General features: G+C 35.5%; 1 protein-coding gene across 1 annotated transcript in view; it reads left to right on the top strand.

The window, feature by feature from the left end:
• BPNT2 (3'(2'), 5'-bisphosphate nucleotidase 2) overlaps positions 1-17,644 on the top strand; it is a 30,972-nt gene extending 13,328 nt beyond the window's left edge. The window contains exons 4-5 of the mRNA XM_045560789.1: positions 11,203-11,364; positions 12,866-17,644. Of these exons, the coding sequence (XP_045416745.1) occupies positions 11,203-11,364; positions 12,866-13,137 (434 nt within the window). The 3' untranslated portion in view covers positions 13,138-17,644. The remainder of the gene's footprint in view (positions 1-11,202; positions 11,365-12,865) is intronic.
• Positions 17,645-18,625: the final 981 nt, after the last annotated feature.

Raw genomic sequence — 18,625 nt, forward strand, 5'->3', positions numbered from 1 at the left:
TCCAAAATGCTTGGGGCAAGAAGTGTTTCAGATTTTTTTTTTTTTTGAATATTTGTGCATATATAATGAGATATCTTGGGGATGGAACCCAAATCTAAATACGAAATTCATTTATGTTTCCTATATACCTTATACATATAAACTGAAGGTAATTTTATACAACTTTTTTAATCATTTTGTACAGGAAACAAAATGTTGACTGTGTTTTGACTACGACTTGTCACATGAGATCAGGTGTGGAATTTCCACTTGTTGTAGTGTCATGTCAGTGCTCAGAAAGTTTCAGATATTGGAACATTTTGGATTTTGGATTTTTGGATTAGGGATCCTCAACCTGTAATTTTTTTATGGCAACCCTAGGAAACTAACAATGGACATTTCATACAACTCTGTCAGTCACTCCAGCCATCCCTATTGTGTCTCAGGGCTGTGACTGACACTGAACAAAAAGACTGTCAAGTGGAGAGAAACAGACAAGGTTATTTTTTGATTACTCCCTAGTCATTTATTTGCTTTGCTGAATGACTGTGGATCCCAAATTCCAGCTGCCCTGAGATAGGCTAAACATATATTTGAGTGTTGGCTTTGCATTTCAAAATCATCTCTACTTTGTGCTATCAGACCTTTTATCTCCTTTTCATAATTCAGATAGTTTTTAAAGTTGACACTTTGATAAACTACAAAAGATTTATGTCGTTGCTGTGACAGTGTACCTTAAGATTAGTTATGTAATTGCTTCATGGTTTATGGATTACTTTCACATATTTTCTTTAATCCTTAGTGAATTAGTTAGGATATAGGTTACCAAAACATAGGAGGTTGAACAAAATAGTTTATTTTTCTCTTCTGTAACAGGCAGTATGTAAACATTCCAGGGCTGCCACAGTAGTTCCCTGGTACCAAGCATGCAGGCCTCTCTCTCTTGCCGCTTTGCTGTGCTAACACCTTTTTCCATCCTTTACATGACTGAGGATGGCTCACTACTTCATCCTTATTCCACCAGTTGAGAGGGTAAAAAGGGAGACATGAAGGTCATTTCCCCCTAAGGATTTGACCTATGAGTTACATGCATCACTTTAGCTCACACCCCATTGATCCAAACATAGCTAAAAACCATTCACTAGGGAGGATAAGAAATGTAGTCTTTATTTTCAATTGCTATCCAAATTAAAATTTAGGGATTCTGTCACTCAAGGAAATAGGAGAAAGTGGATACTAGAGTATGACTTAGCAGTACTACTGTATTTAGTGTAGCCCATGAGAGAGGGACACAATTTCTTACATCAGTACTTCCACAGATGAGAAAATGAGACTCAGAAATGTAATACATTCCTCAAGGTCATCCAGCTAAATTGGTGGTAGAGTCATCACTAGGAATTTTATGTAGATCAATATATCATACCATTTTCAAAATGCTACCTCCATGATTCCTAACATTTGTATAGTGATACTTAAATGTTATCTTATTTGAACATTTTGGTAACTGCATAACAAGGAAAGACATTGTTATTATCTTTTTTTTATAGATGAGAAAATGTACTTAGCAGCTCCTATCATGAAAACCATATAGCTCAAAATGTTACTGCAAGAACTAACATTATTATTATCTTACAATTATTTAATATTTTCACAGTTTTCAAAGGGTGTTGACATGAATACTTTCATGAGTTATAGTGGCTTTTGTTTAAATTAAAAAAAACAGGCATATAAAAGTTAAGTGCAGAGCTTAAGTCTTTGAAACCCTGTTTTTCTTTTGACACTGTCCCTCATTGCCTCTCTATGTCAGTTAGGATTGCATTTAGCTACACATAATGTAAATCTGTTTACAGTGGTTTGACAAGTAAGGTCCATTTTTCTCAACCAACAAGAAGGCCGAAAGGGTTCAGTGGCTTCAGTGCTTTAAAGGACCTGACTCCTTGTTTTGCTTTTTTTCTTAGAAGGTGGCTTTCTGTTTGCATGCTCACAAAGGGGGGGTCCTCATATTTACCGTGGCGCTCTATTCTTGGCAGGACAAAGGGGAAAAGAAGAGGATAAACGGTATATCCCAGACATTCTTTGTATTAGGAAAAAATAACCTGAAGCCCTGTCCGTTAAATCTTTGCTTCATCTGTTTGGCTAAATGTCACTTAGCACCCTTAGCTATGCACAGAGCCTGCTTCTCCAAAGAGAACGGAACCCCAACAAAGGAACTGAAGAGGAAGTTGATATTAGAGAGGCAAACAGATTCATTTTCTTTGGGCCTTGGTTTCCACTTCTGTTCATATCAGGGGGAATAATAGGGATAATAAAATGCTCCTTTTTAAAAACCTTTATTTAATAAGAGTACGTATTCCACCTCTGTCCATAGGCTTACCCTCCTTAAATAAGCCAAAAGTCTATAACTTAGAATAAATTGTTTCCAAAAATGTCTTTATAAATTAGTGTTATAACACCTCTTCTTCTGTAATGCCACTAACTTGCTCAGTATAGTGGAACATAAAGGTTCCTAGTCAGTAGATAATTTAAAAGAATCAGTAAGTTCGTAATTATGTATAGGTTGACTTTTCATTCCTGGATCCAAGGTGTTTTTGCCTTGTGCCCTTATGGTATTTTCAGATCCATCCTGTATATTAAGTTGGCAGAGTACCAATTGTCAAGTATTGTATGTTTACCAGAATTTAGTTATACTCGACAGTAATGGGAATGAGATATTATTGTTAGCTATGTTTGGAGCAAAACTGATCAAAATTCTTGTCAGACTTAATTAGAACTTCTTTAGTTTGGAATTCTTAGAAGCAAGAGATACATACTTGAATAGTATTTTATGAAGCAGTGTATAAATGTGTAAGTATGTAAGTGTAGTACAGTTGACCATTGAACAATGCAGGGGTTGGGACACTGACTTTGCACAGTTGAAAATCCACATGTAACTTTTGCCTCCTCAAAAAATAAACTGCTAATAGCCTCCTTTTGACTGGAAGTCTTACCAATAACATAAACAGTCGAGTAACACATATTTTGTATGTTATATGAATTATGTACTGTATTCTTGAATAAGTTAGAGAAAAGAAAATGTTATTAAGAAAATCATAAGGAAGAGAAAAATATATTTATGATTCATTAAGTGGAAGTGGATCCTTTAAAGGTCTTTATCCTCTTTATCTTCATGCTGAGTGTTGCTGAGGAGGAGGAAGAGGAAGAGGAGAGGTTGGCCTTGCTGTTCCAGGGGTGGCAGAGGTGGAAGAGGTGGAGGGAGGTGCAAAGGGAGGCAGGAACACGTCGTGTAACTTTAAGGAAACACACTATACTTTCCGTGTGACGGTTTTGCTTTTTCATTTCTCTAAAAACATTTCTATATGGTACCAATCTTTCTTCCTCAGTTTGTTGTAGTTTAAGTGCCTATATCATAGAAGAGGCTATGTCATAAAATAAGTCAAAAGCAGTCTTGAATAATTAGGACATTTCTGCCAGATTATTTAAGGTCAGTTTGTTTTCTGGCACCACTTCCTGTACGTCTTCTTCCTCTACTGGTTCAGAACACTCATCTCCATCAAGTAATCGTCTGTTAATCCCTTTGGTGTGGTGTCTGTTAGCTCCTGCATTTTTCCAAGAACCATATCTTGTAACTCTTCACTTGCCACCTTTTTTTTTAACAAATTTTTAAAAATTTTCTTATTTTAGAATATTACGGGGGTACACACGTTTTGGTTACATAATTTGCTTTTGTACAGTTTGAGTCAAAGTTGTAAGTGTGCCCTTCACCCAGATAGTGTGCATTATACCTGTTAGGAGTGAATTTACCCATCCCCTCCTACGCCCTCCCATCTATTTGATTTCTGTTGAGTTTTACTTCCATGTGTGCACATAAGTGTTGATCGATTAGTTCCAATTTAGTATTGAGTACATGTGGTGTTTGTTTTTCTATTCTTGCGATACTTAGAAGAATCATTCACCACCTTTTTGCCATATTTACAGTGTTTTTCATGATTTCTTTAATTATCTCTGTTGTAAGTCCTATGAAGTCATGCACAACATCTGGACACAGTTTTCTCTAGCAGGAACTTATTGTTTCATGCTTTCATGGCTTTCATGGCTTTTTCTGTAACAACAGTGGCATCTTCCATGGTGTAATCCTTCCAGACTTTCATGGTGTTCTCTCTATTTGGATTCTCAACCATAGCATTGACAGTCCTTTCCATAGAGTACCATGTGTAATGAACCTTAAAGGTCCTTGTGACCCCCTGATCTAGAGGGTAAAGTGGAGACTTTGTGTTTAGATGCAGGTAGACCACTTCGACACCTTTAGGATTGAATTCATGGGGTTCTTGGTGGCCAGGTGCATTATCTAATATCAATAAGAACTTTAAGAGGCAGTCCCTTAATAGCAAAGTACTTCCTGACTTCAGGGACAAAGCATTGATAGAACCAATCCAGAGGGTTCTTGTTGTCCAGTCCTTCCTGTACAATGAAAAGGCTGGCAGCTGGTGTTTATCTTTTCCCTTCAAGGCTTCAGAGTTAGCTGCTTTATAGATGAGGGCCATCCTGATCATAAACCCAACTGCATTTGCAGAAAACAGTAGAGTTAACATCCTTTCCCTTCCTGCCTTAAATCCTGGTGCTCACTTTGTGGCATTTTTTTCCCCAAAATAAGGACACTTTTATCTGCATTAAAAACCTGTTCAGGCTAATACACTTTGTCCTCGATGGTTTTTCTTAATGATGTCTAGGAACTGGTCTGCTGCATCTTGGTTGGCAGAAACTGCTTCTCCTGTGATCTTGACATTTTTAAAGCAAAACCTCTTTCTGAAACTATCAAACCATCCTTTGCTGGCATTAAATTTTTCAGCTTTAGATTCTTCGCCTTCCTTTTTCTTTGAGTTGTCATATAATGACTCTACTTTTTCTTGAATCATATTAGAGTCCGTAAGATGTGCCTTTCTTACAGCAATCCTGAACCGACATAAAAGCTGCATGTTCAATACAAGATAAAAAGGATTTCACAGAAAGAGCAAGGTTTTTGCACCTGCTGGTGTAGCTGCAGCTGTGGCTTCACAAATTTCTTTTCTTTTTTACAATGGTCCTTATACTAGATTCATTTATCTTGAGATGGTGGACAACCACAGCTGCAGACCTCAATCTATGATATATAGCAAGCAATTCCACTTTTTCTTATAAGGTAATGACTGCTCTGCTTCTTGGCAGCACTTCCGGCATCACTAGTGGCACTTCAAATGGGTCCGATGGTGTTGTTCAGGATTTAGAGTATCACTCTAAACTCAATGAAAAATACCTGAGAACTGTAAGAGATTACTTTGTTCTGTGATAAGCAGTTTTGTGGAGAGACAAACTACTCACATGGAAATGATTAGCATCATATGTTTTAAGGGGATACCGGCAACTGGAACTCACCACAATGGCAACAGGAAGTGGCTACACAATTATTAAGGTAGTACAGTATGTACCACAGTTAATTTTATGTGGTTATGATTTAATGCTGCATTTTTACATTTGTTTATTTACATTTCTGTAGACTTCCAGTGGAGCCATGTGTGGTTTGTAAATGCTTGTATACATAAGTTTTGATAAATTTTTAACTTTTTATAATTTATGTATATTTCATGGTAGTAAATGATAAAATAGACTAGTATTACATATATTTTATACCTAAGTTTTTAAAAAGTTTTGTTTGGTATTTCTAGACTGTGTGGTGCATCCATGAGTTTTTTGAAATTGTAGCAAATCTCCAAAAATTTTTTTAATATATTTATTGAAAAAAATCTGGGTATAAGTTGGCCCACGCAATTTAAACCTGAGTTGTTCAAGGGTCAACTTGGTATTCACCCAATGGAAATTTGTAGCTATTAATAATAAGTTATAATGCTTGACATCTGTGTAGAAAAGTACCAACCATTTTTTATTTCCTACTGGGCTTTTTAGCATATCTCACAGATAAAATACATTCTGTACCTGCTATTTTACTATTACCTTATCATTGTCAATCATTTATATTTATTTGAGCATCTACTATATTTTTTTAGGCACTTGAAATAATTGAGTTTATGTGCCAAGAAGTACATTTTAAAAAATGTTGTTAGTTCTTATCTAAAATTATTCTGGTAGTATCTAAGAGATGCTATTTTTATTCTCTTATTCAATACTGACCTCTAGAGATATAGCATTATAAATTCACTTCTTAGTAAAACCATGTTTTTTGAACATTTATAAAAATAATTTAGAGAAATTTTTCTTTTCTTCATTTCTTTTTTTTACTTTTATTATAAATAAAATCAAAGAAATAAAATTATAATTAGTACTCATATTATTTCATACAGATTTAACATTTGATAACATTTTTATATATTTGCTCCCATTTTGGGGGGTGGTAATGTACTTTAAAGAAAATTTCAAGGATCATAACATTTTACCCCTATATACTTCATTCGGTACCCATGTCTAAAAAGTAAGGACATTTTTCTACACTAGAACAGCACTATTAACATAATAAAGTATCATCCACTATTCACATTTCTCAGATTGTCCCTAAAGTAGATTTTACAGCTGATTACTTCAAACTGAGATCCAGTCAAATAATAAGCATTTCTTTGGGTTGATAAGGTCTCTTAGTCTAGAAAAACCTCCAGGTACCTTATCTCCCCACAACATTTACTAGCTGAGGAGAAAAAGTCATTTCTTCTGTAGAACATTCTGCCTTTTGAATTTTTCTGATTGTTTCCTGAAGGTGTCATTTAACTTATTTATTTTTATATCCCCTTTTTCTTATAAAGTGCAGATGAGATCTGAAGCCTTGACTGGATTGAGGTTAAGCATTTTCGTTAAGGATACATTGTAGGCGTTCTCCGTATACTTCCTTCCACAACATGTTACGTACACTGTCTCTTTGTCTCACCGTTAATGATGCTCCAGTGGTTAAAGTGTTCACGACCAGATCTCTCAGTTATAAAATTATTTTGATTTTCTGGCTACCAGGTGATAATTTGGAGAGAGATGTTGGTATCATTTCAGATCCAGTTTCCATTAAACCTTTCACATAATAGTTTTAAAATATATTAAAGAAGTTTTAAAATGAGATTTTCTGATTTTATTGTGTTTTCTACATATATTAGCATGAATTCTTCTATAGAGAACTTTTCTCCATCAACCGAAGTTTTTATCCTGAAATGTAGTTTCTTCTAGAAAGGCAGGATAAATTTTTAATTCTTTTATTTACCAATTTTCAGAGTAAGGAGTTAGGTACAAACCACCTACAGTGGGAACAAATGCTTTTTCAGGGAAGGACAAACTTTCTTTCTAAACTACCCTTAGGATCTCATGGATTTCATATATTCAGTGTGATTAAAATGTCAAACTTAATAAATGACTAAGACAAAAATCTCAATCAATAGAGGTTTATTAGGCCTCTTAAGAGTTCTGAGTATGTGCCTGGGAAAAACTCAACCACAGACAAGCTGTGGCTGTTTTTCCAAAGGAGAGGTTGGAACCTTCGTTATTTAAAATGTATATGGAGAGAAGGAAAAAGAAGCCCCTTCCCCATGAGATAGTGGTTACTACATTCTCTTGTCTTGTTTGTGAGGCCCAAGAAATCTACATTTATGTAAAATAAGGGAGTGAAGGAAGCATCAATTATGTAGATGTCCCTGGGTAGGTGGAAGAATGTCTGATTCTTTCTTGTCTTCAGTTTTGTTACCTGTAAGATAAACTTGTAATCTGTTATTAGTGTGGGATCAGATAGACTTCGGTTTTAGTTGCAAGATATAGCTTTAATTTGCATGTCCTTGCTTATGAGCAAGAAATTTATAAATGATCTATAGAGCCATTTATGAATGATCTCACAGTTGCCTGAAGCTTTTACCTTTTCTTTTGCATAAGGAGTTCGGGGTGTGGGGGTGGCCCTGAGATTTTGATTTTCTTTTCACACAAACAGCTGCAGTTACTTTTAAGTTAAATTTGGTTTTTGTTGCTCACTTTTACTAATACCTTTATGTATCCTTTTTTCTTTCTACGTTCTTATACTTTCTATATAGTTGTTTTCTTTAGACCTGTCTCTCGGTTCACTATTATAAGCAACAATTAAATTAGCATATCTTAGCCTTCTTCTTGACCACCATCTCATTTTTTGATACTTATCTTTTAACTGGCCTATTCAGCTCATCAAATTTAAATGGTTTCCTTTAACTGTCATCAGTCAACAATGAGAAAACATTTACACATCTTTACTCTTCCATTTTATTTGCATCTTTTGTTTCCTCTTAGATCCACAGTTAAATTTATTCATTGCTAACCAACAGTGCTTTTGCTAAGGGTTTCTTAGTCATCTCTTGGTTGAATAAACCTTACCCTGTAATAGATTACTTCAGAAGAGCTAGATGGGTGTGTTATTACCTGAGTACATGTTAAAAAGTTTTTTTATAGCCTTGATACTGGAAAAACTATTTGGCTAGTTATGCGGTTTTTGGTTCACCCTATATTAGTTTTCTAGGGCTGCCATAACAAATTACTACAAATTAGGTGGCTTAAAACAGCAGATACTTACTCTCAAAATTCTGGAGGTCAGAAGTGTGGTATCAAGGAGTCTCTGCAGGGCCATGCGCTCTCTGCAGGCTTGCGGGAAGAAGCTTTTCTTTCCTCTTCCAGATTCTGGTGGCTCTTGGCATTCCTCAGTTGGTAGCTGCAGATCTCGGCCTCTGTCTTCACATGGCTGTCTCCTCTCTTTCTCCTCTCCTCTTCTTATAAGGGCACTAGTCATTAGGTTTAGAGCCTACCCTATTCTGGTATGACTGCAACTTACCTAATTACACCTGTAAAGACCCTCTTTCCAAATCAGGTCACATTCTGAAGGTCCTGGGTGGACATGGAGTTTGGTAGGACACTGTTCAACCCACCAAACTTTGTCTATAAAGTCTAAAAATATAACTATGATGTGTCTCAGAGTTGGCATTCTGGGCAGATTTCCTAGGTACTCATTGTGTCTTTCAGTGTAGACGTTTAGGTCCTCTTTTATTTCAGGGATATTTTCTTGAATCGTGATTTTAAAGATTCATTCTATCCCATTAGTTTGTTTTTCTTTTTCAGGGATTCCTTATATATGTATGTTGACTCTTCTTTCACTGGTTTCCATATCTATCACTTTCTCTTTGGACCCTTTTAGCTATTTGTTTCACTTTTTCTTGCTTTTCTCATTGTTTGCTATACTTTTGAACAAATCTATAGTCCTTTTATTATATATCCTGTGATTTAGTACTAAGTCTGCAGTGATTTTGTCTTTTTTCCCCAATTTCTTCCTTGTATTATGTGAGTTCCCATTTCACGTCTTTCCATTGTTTATCTTTTCTGAGTAGTTGCTTTTTTGTTTGATGTCATTCCTTTCATATTTTGTTGTTTATTTATTTTTAATCATGTTGGAATATTGGTTTATAGTTTTCTTCTGCATTGTGGAAATTTTCAAGTAGCCTGAAATGTTTTAATCTGCATTCTGTATGTTTTCTTTTTGTATTTTAAAATGGACATTGCAATTTTATATTTCTTTCGTATTTGGGCCAGCTACTGAGGGATTGGTGGGAGAGTGGTAGCAGGAAGGGAGTTGGATAATTCTGAGTTCAGGAGCTTTCTTTTCTGTTACTGTGAGGAAGGCTTTATCTTTATTATCATGGACCCTTTTTTTGTTTTTAGATTTCTTCTTTCTTGTTTGATCTTACTTTGTTTCAGTAAGGCCCCTATCTTCAGTCCTTTACTTCTCTTTAGCTCTAGTTGCTACCTTCTAAATGACAAAAGATGTCTTGTGTCATCATTCCCACCTTATCTCCCCCCACCTCCAGGTGTTCTCGAGACAACTATTCTGGTCCCATGTCTTCTCCGAACTTCTTCTCAATGCTTGTTGGCCAAGTTTCAGGTCTACGTTCAGTAGTTCCCATTTTAGAGGGGACCTTTTTCTTCTAGGGAGAAGTCCTGGCTGATATTATCTAAGTTCTACCAGCACTGAGTTCTCTGGCCTCTTGGCACCTCTGTGAAATTCCTGCTGTAATCCTCACACTGAGATTGGCTTCAGTGCTTGTTCTGCAGATCTTCAGTGTTTACTCCCCTGTTTTCTCCTACATTAGTGCGGATAGCTCTCCTCTGCCTCCTACTTACTCTGTAGGTATAGATCATGAGTATTTCTATTTGCTCTCCTTGTTGCTGTGTGCAGTTCTTACAAGGCAGTATGGAAAAAGTCTAGGAGACTGCCATCATCTTTGGGGAACTCAGAGACACAGACTCTGCTAATTTTTTTGATTTTTTTTTCTGCAGCCAGGAATAAGCTGGTGATGCAGCTGCTTTCATTGCTAGCCATGGTGGACTGTATTTTATCCCATAGTAAGTGACAGCTAGAACAGCAGTCTAATTGGCATAATTCTGAGTAAGTTTACTTACTTGTATAGTTTGACAGTGAAGAAAACTTATAAACTAAGAACATGTGAAGCCATCTGTGACATCATCTTCCCTTTTTAAAAATTCTGTTCTATTTTGAAATCTGAGTCTTTCTCTTTTTATATACCCTGATAAAGCTGATATGTAAACCTGATTCACTTACTTCTCCAACACTGTTTTCTGTTTATAAAGTTACTTAGGAGATTGAACTAATGTGCAAATAATTAAAACCATGAATATATTACCTCAGAAGTAGAGGTAATATAGGAGGAAAATGAATTTTAAAATTTGAATTAGTCACGGAAGTTAGTTGTGCTTATGTTACAGGTTGTGTTCCCCAGGAATCATGCTTTGAGATGGAGATTAGCTTTAGGATATTTATTAATTAGGGAGTGCTCTTGGGGTTCAAGTTATGGAAGAGAGGGAAGGAAGCTATGTAGATGCAAGGAGAAGTTGAGTTGCATTGTGGTCCCACAGGAGACTCAGCCAACACCCAATGGGGGGCTCTGGAGCATGAGAATCCTTAAGCCAAACATTTAATAGCCATTGTCTCTGGCTGGGCAGGATTACATGGCGTTTTTTAGCATTGTCTTAATACATGTCTATTTCAATGTAAAAAGAAAATATATTACTTTCATACTCAGAAAAAAGATAAAACTTTCTGTTTTAGAAAAAAATACAAATAATTTTTTAGAAGAGGACATTTTGTCAGTCAGTTGCTACTTTGAATTCCAAAGAGTATACGTAATTTTTAGTTTTAAAGCTTTAGTTCTATTAATGGAGATTATATTTGCTTTTCAGCTTGGGCAATGGTAGACGGCGGTTCAAATGTGAAAGCCCGCTCTTCATACAATGAGAAGACCCCAAAGATCGTCGTGTCTCGCTCCCATTCAGGGATGGTCAAACAGGTTGCTCTTCAGACTTTTGGAAACCAGAGTACAATTATCCCAGCTGGTGGTGCTGGTATGTTCCTATTTCCATGTGATTCCCAGAGACTGTTACTGACATGGTCAAGGCTATGTTGGGAGACTGATTTGCTTGTCCCATGCTAGGGAAGAAAGTGAGAAGGAATGGAGTGTACTCTCGAGGCAGGCTTGGTCTCCTACTTGGGTGGGATTTCAGTCACACTGGCCTCCTTGCGGAAAGAAACAGTTTCACAACAGTGATTTCTCTTCCTTGAATACTACAAAAGAATCTTCCCATCAGTGATACACCATCAGCAGTTGCATTTTATACAATGCGATTTCAAAATAATTGCCCTATTAGTTTAACCGTGGGAATATCAGAGACAGGAAGAAAAATCAAGCGCTTAAGATGGATGCTTCCTATGACAGAAGGATGCCAGGAGTCATTATAGGTATTATTGGAATGACTGATCCCTGGGTCACTCTTAACACCCCTAAACTCTTCACTTGTATGCATAGGATGAGTGAGAGTAGTACCCACCTAGCTTACTGTTTATTCTGCACTACTGTTTACCTAATTATAGATCGGAGGTCAGCACAGTTTTTCTGAAAGAGACAGATAGTATTTCAGGCCTCATGAGCCATATACAGTCTCTATTGCATACTATTCTATGCTTTGATTTTTTTTAACCACCTTTTAAAAATATTTAAAAAAAATTTTTATCTTAAGAGCTTACATTCACAGGCCATGACCTGAATTTGGCCCAAGGGGCTATTTGATGACTCTTATTATAAATACTGTTTAACATGTCAGAAGTGTTTTAATTCAGGTAAGTTATGGACCAGAAAACATTTATGTTCAGAAAACCTTTTCAGCACAGTAATATAGGAAGATGTTAACAGTTATTAATTTTTAAGACTAATAGTTTTAATTTGCTGATTCTATATATGTATCTACCTTCCTTAATGTGGCTTCATTATTTTCTTACAGACTCTCTGTTAGGTTGGTTAGGAAAGGTATGTCCAAAATACCCGGTAGGGATGAGATAAACTAGATTCTAGACCCAGGTTTTTTGGCATTTGTTTTATTTTATTTTTTACATTTTGTCTCATTATAAGAAAGGACTTAGGGTGGTAGTATTAAACTTTTTGGTCTCGTCTTTCAAATCAAGCCTGCCTAGATGTTTAAGTGAAACTTGTAGGTGTCATATGTCATTCCATAAAAAAAATAGCACATACTGAATGTGTCCTTCCATAGAAAACAACTACAAAGTAGATTTAAATTTAAAAACTTATATGCATATATTGGTTACACTTGAGACTAGCTTAATAAGTTACTTTGCAGTGTATTTTTGCTCTGTTGAGTTTAATGTTTGTACTGTTACTTTAATTTTTTAATTTGAAATAATTTTAAACTTAGGGAGCAGTTGCAAAGACAGTACAATGAGCTCTTGCACACCCTGTCTTGTTATTTTTAACAATGTACTTAATCAAAAAATTATGCTAATTTCTTAAAATCTTTTGAACAATAACCTAAACTCTGTGTTTATCTTTTATAGGTTATAAAGTTTTAGCACTCTTGGATGTGCCTGATAAGAGTCAAGAAAAAGCTGATCTATATATCCATGTGACATATATCAAAAAGTGGGATATATGTGCTGGCAATGCCATCTTAAAAGCCCTGGGGGGGCATATGACTACCCTGAGTGGTGAAGAAATCAGTTATACCGGTTCAGACGGCATTGAAGGCGGACTCCTCGCTAGTATCAGAATGAACCACCAGGCTCTGGTCAGAAAACTCCCCGATCTAGAAAAGACAGGACATAAATAAGCTTAACTGATTACTGGGTGCCACTCTTTCAGAGCAGAAATGGTTAGCCTGAAATGCTGGAAGCTTCAAAGGATCGGTGGAGACTATGCACGGTTAAGGCCATCCCAAACTTTTTAAAGTATTTATGAAGCATCAGAGACTTATTTTCCCTATAATAGGATGCAAGATCAGGGAAAATGGGTTGCTTCGTGTCTCAAGTATTGTCTTTATTTTTGAGACTATTTTCCTACAGTTGTCATACACAAGCGCATATATATATTTGTGAATTAAAGTCTATAGCTAAGTCTACGCTGTTATGAGTCACCATTTTCACACAACATCATGAATCTTCACTATTTGTTAGTACTTTCATATAGAATTGGGCTGAAGGAAAGATTGAATTTGTGTAGATGTTTAACTTTATAATTATATCTCACTGAAAATAAAGTAATTGGGGATTTTTACCTTTAGTTTGGATGGAAAGCACAAGAAGCCACACATTTATTAATATGCAACACAGGTTGTATTTATGTTACTGAATATTCTATGTATTGAAATAGAGAAGATTTAAATTGGCTTTTTCTTTGAAAATTTAATAACAGGTTCACCAGCTAGTAGAAAACATATCACGAGTTTGCATTGTAATCATAATTTCTCTATGTGTGTGTGTGAGTGTGTGTGTTTTGTTCTTATAAAAATTGTGTTTGTGCCCATTGGTTCAACATTTATGCCATCTTGATGTTGATTTTCATTTTCCCTGTGGAAGAAGCATGGTTCCATCCTTTCTCCTCTCACCAACATTTTAGTCTTTAAGTTGTAAGCTTTGGTTTAAGGTTTCAAGTTTAGCACTATGATTTGGTACATTTTTCTCATTCAGGATAAAATATGCTATAAGACACTATAAGAATATAAACGATTCTATTATGATTGAAAGTTATTTGACATATGAATTGAACTAGCTTTCATTATTTTCAAAAACTTTGTTATAGTAATTTTTTTTAAATGTGCCAGGTTTATATATAGAAGATTTTTTCATTATCAAGAATGAGTATGGTTGCTCATATTTTGCCATGATTGCTTTTACTATTATTAATAATAAATGTATCTAACCTTACCGAACTATTAAAGTAGTAACTTTGAAATACTCTATATTCCCTTCATATTAAAATAATGAAGGTTAAAGTTACTTTTTGATGAAATTTTTTCTATTCAGCCTCAGAATCTGTTTGGAAAAAAGGTTGTGACATATTTATTGTGTCACCATAACTAGAATATTGCTTTGTGAACCATCTTTCATTGGGATGTGTGGTTTCTCTCAGTGTGATATCTGGAAACTTCATGTAAACAATCACATTATTTCATATGACTTCAGTGCCCTTGTATTCCATAGCACACTAAAGAGAGAGCTTTCTCGTGGTCTTGGTGTATCTGTCTCTCTGTCTCTCTCCCCAGGCCCCCCCCATTCATTTTCCTATCTTGGAGGTAAAATTCAAAGAATGTACGTTCTAGCCTGATTGAATGCACATACTTTAGGTTTGTATGTTACATTGTACAAAGCCCTTTAATTCATCATTAGTAAACTGAATCTAGTATGATACAGAAGTTTTTACCCAATCTGTAGCAACTGTCACAAATTTGGTAAGGTAGTGGGCCTCATTAAATAGGTCTTTTTGTTGTTCAGTGAAAATTTATTCAAAGTTTGGGTAGTTGGAACACTTGATACTTAAACAGGACTTGGGAATTTTGAAAATAATATCAGTAGTGGGCCTCATTTAGATAGGTCTTTTTTTTGTTCAGTGAAAATTTATTCAAAGTTTGGGTAGTTGGAACACTTGATACTTAAACAGGACTTGGGAATTTTGAAAATAATATCAAAAACCTCATCTTTTTTACTTTGCAATAAGTTGAGGAAACCTTTTATTCCTCAGGAGAGATGGCAAAGGCATATACCATTGTCAGAGTCCTGTGGTGTAAGCATTTAATTGTAGTATGTCAAGAGTTAGAGAAATGGGACTGGCAAATAGAAAATGGAATTTAATTGAATTTTTTCAATGTTATATGGAAACTTTATGATTTTGTGGAAACAAAACCATATTAGCAAGCATGATTCTTTTAGTTTTAATTTTATTAATCTGCAGATAGATGACGACTTTGTGAAGGATGTGTATTGTGTGCAAAAATTAAGGTATTGGCTGAGAGTTAAATACATTATTTTTCTAATTTGTTAGGTATAGTCTAGTTACTAATTTAAGTGCTTTTATAGAAAGTTCATTTTTTAAAATTTTGTTTCTAAAAACCAATATACATTGCAGAACTAGTGTAAGTACAAGGAACAGTATTTATATTTATTTATATGAGACATTATTGTGCCAGAACATACCAGTAAAACACCTTCTGAACGAGGCATGTAATATTTCCCAGAATTATATGAAATTATTTCTAAATAGCAAAATAAGTATAGTTTATTTTTAGTGATCTATACCTCCCCAACTCCTGGCCTTCTCTTTTCTTCATCTTTGCCCTTATTTAAAGGAAGATTTTCCCTTAACATTGAGTTTTATGTGTCACATTTAGTAGAAGCAGTGACATCCATAATCTCAGTGGCCATCAGCTGTGCCCCTGGCCATGTCCTCTGCCCTGTGACCGTCTCCTCTGCCCGTTAACGTTCTCCCTCTGTCTCTGCTTCTCTTTCTCAGCCAGTATGCTCCCCCCAGATGCTTTTATGTACACATTTCTCTCTAGATTGGCTGCTGAAACCCATCTCTCAAGAATGTAAATGTATTAATAGAAAATACAGGAGAGCTGAGTGGATAAGCCTGCTTGAGCACATTTGCTTTTTCTGGTTTCCTACTTGGATCCCCCATTGCAGTTGAGTGTACAAGGACCTTTGAGATGGTCAGATTTGTCTTTGGTCTGTGATTGTCTCCTGACACCAATTTTAGTGTTTCTTGATTTTTAAATCAATAATATTCAGATGGCTTGTTTTTGACTATAAGGAAGTAACAAAAGCATTTTGTTTTTTATGTTTTAAGTAACAATTGTACAAAATCTTTCTGTTTGCTGGATGCTCCCTTTGGATATTTTGTAAATGGTGTCAGAGGAGATGGGGCAGGGTGGTGGCTAAGTAGAGTGTGGGAAGGAAGATCCCGGGAAGCTGAGGGGCAGGTAACAGGGAAGATGCAAAGCACACTTCTGCCCTGACCCTCAGGATCAAGAACTCCGTCCTGGTCTTTGATGTTGAACTCAAAAATTGGATTTCACTCAGGCTTTGAAGGTGACAGCTACCTCTGATAGCCCAAGCATAAGTAAAGAAAGGTGGAGTGCACCACAGAAAGGAAAACTTCCAGCTTCCCCTCTCGGATCACACCTTGAAGATGGCCTTCTGGAGACAATCTGACAGGTTAAAACAGGAAGTGTTGGGATTATTCTAGCTGCAGCTACCTTTCTTGGGTATGTGTTGACTGGTCCTAGATAGAAACAGTGATTTTTCTTTTTCGATCTTGGTTGAATTCAAGATGTATTTAATTATATGTCTACAAAAAGTCTGTCTTTTAACTGTTGTGTAAAATAAACCTAATCTATGGTTTCATTTTTATCATTAAAAAAAGTTGTGCCTTAACAATAGGGCATTGTATGTTAATAAGGGAAAACAAAACCTTTTTTTAGTAGGTGGGGAAAATAGGAACTTTTTGCCATTAAAATTTAAGTTCTTTTAATGTTTTTAATGTTAGAGATAGGGGAAATTCATTAAAATTAAATAAAATTGATATAAAATTATTTTTTCATAACAGCATTTACAACTAAAGTATGTTTTTATAAGAACTGGCATCTTTGATGTATATAGGTCTGAAATGATAATTCATCTTTTGGTTTTTAATTTTAATAATATTAGACCTGGATAGATCACATTTTTACAAATCTTACTTTTAAAGAAATCATTTCAGTATGCCATTTTATCTGTTCTCCTAGTCCCCTAGAGTCATTTTGGTGTAAAAAATAGGTATTTATTCATGGTAGCATATCAATAGTTTGTTAATGTTAAAAATACTGTATATTTTATGACACTACAAATCAGAACAGTTCCTAAGGGGGAGAGGATTATAATTATGATTAGTAGTTAACTGAGAGGGCAAGAAGAATTGAACTTTGTACTTCAAAAGGAGGTTTTGATTTTAAGAGGTGCTGGTTATGTAAATTGTTTATTTTTATTTCATTAAAGCCTGGCAGGTATATGCATTCCAATTTACCATTGGCAAAGCTTTATTTATTTATTTTTAATTTTTAAGGTTGCGTGGTTAATTAATTTTGTGGGAAAGTGAGATTTATAAGTAGTTTTCCTTTGAGATAATATAAGCCAAACTTTCTGAAGTTAAGGATGGTGAATAATATTAAAATAACTTGTTATGTATTGTGTTTGTAAGGATTCCCTAAAGTATTATAATTAACATAATTTGTGTAAATTGCAAAAGCAAAAACTGTGTTTGATTAGTAGTATGTTCCGTTAAAATTTATTTTGAGGTGTATGTTATACACGTAGTAAATTTTTATTCAGGAACAACTTGCTCATCTGTATTTTTTTAATAGGAAATAAAGCATCTGGGTTATCATTAGATCAATTAACCTACAAGAAGATCTCATCTCTTACCCTAAATTGTCTCCTCTAGCCACCTTTCTTCACTTAAGTTGTGTTAGGAGGGGACATTTATGGACTTTATTTTCTGTGTGCCCTGTTGCCCACTACCGGCAGTAGCCCAAGCTAGCTCCTTCAGTCCCACAGGAGAGGCCACGAATTGCCATGGACCCTGGCACTGCCAGGGCAGGTTTCACTAGTTTGACAGTGTGAACTTCAGCAACTAGATGTGTTTGAGTTTCCAGGGGTTGTTTCCTGTCTGTGTCCTTGCCTCTTCAAACTTTTTTTGTTGTCATCCTCACTTCCTGTTAATCCCTTTTTTATACTGGGCTAACAGCGATGAGAGAAATTAAAATAAAAATACTTGACCTTTGAGTACTCCTTCCCCTTTCACATATTTGAAGCCGTGGAAGAACTAGACTAGACCATTTGCTATTGGCAACACATGGTTAGACACCATTTTCTTTACTTGACATGTTATAAACTGCCTCACCCCACACCACCAAATTCAAGTGGGTCCCAATTTCAACCTCTACTAGAAAGTTAACTCTCCTCTATGTTTTTAGAGCAGATTTTTTATACCTCAAAGCACCATTTTTATGTCCTGTTACTAGATTGTAAACTTCTTAAGGATGGGGATTACGTCTTGGTGATTTTTATATTTCCATCTCAACCCTGGCACCTAGCCCAGTCTCTTGCACAAGTCAGGTGCTTAGTGTGTGTTAAACTAGAATGACTAAAGGATTGCTACTAGTATTAGCATGTTCATCCCTCAGTTGTATAAGCTCATTTTGTTTCCTTGGCAAATCTTTATATTATGGTTTACACCCCATATGCTAAATTGTTATTGAAAGTTTTGGCTTCAGATACTACCCTAGG

The sequence above is a fragment of the Lemur catta genome, chromosome 9 (genome assembly GCF_020740605.2).
Source record: "Lemur catta isolate mLemCat1 chromosome 9, mLemCat1.pri, whole genome shotgun sequence".
Classification (NCBI taxonomy): Eukaryota; Metazoa; Chordata; class Mammalia; order Primates; family Lemuridae; genus Lemur; species Lemur catta.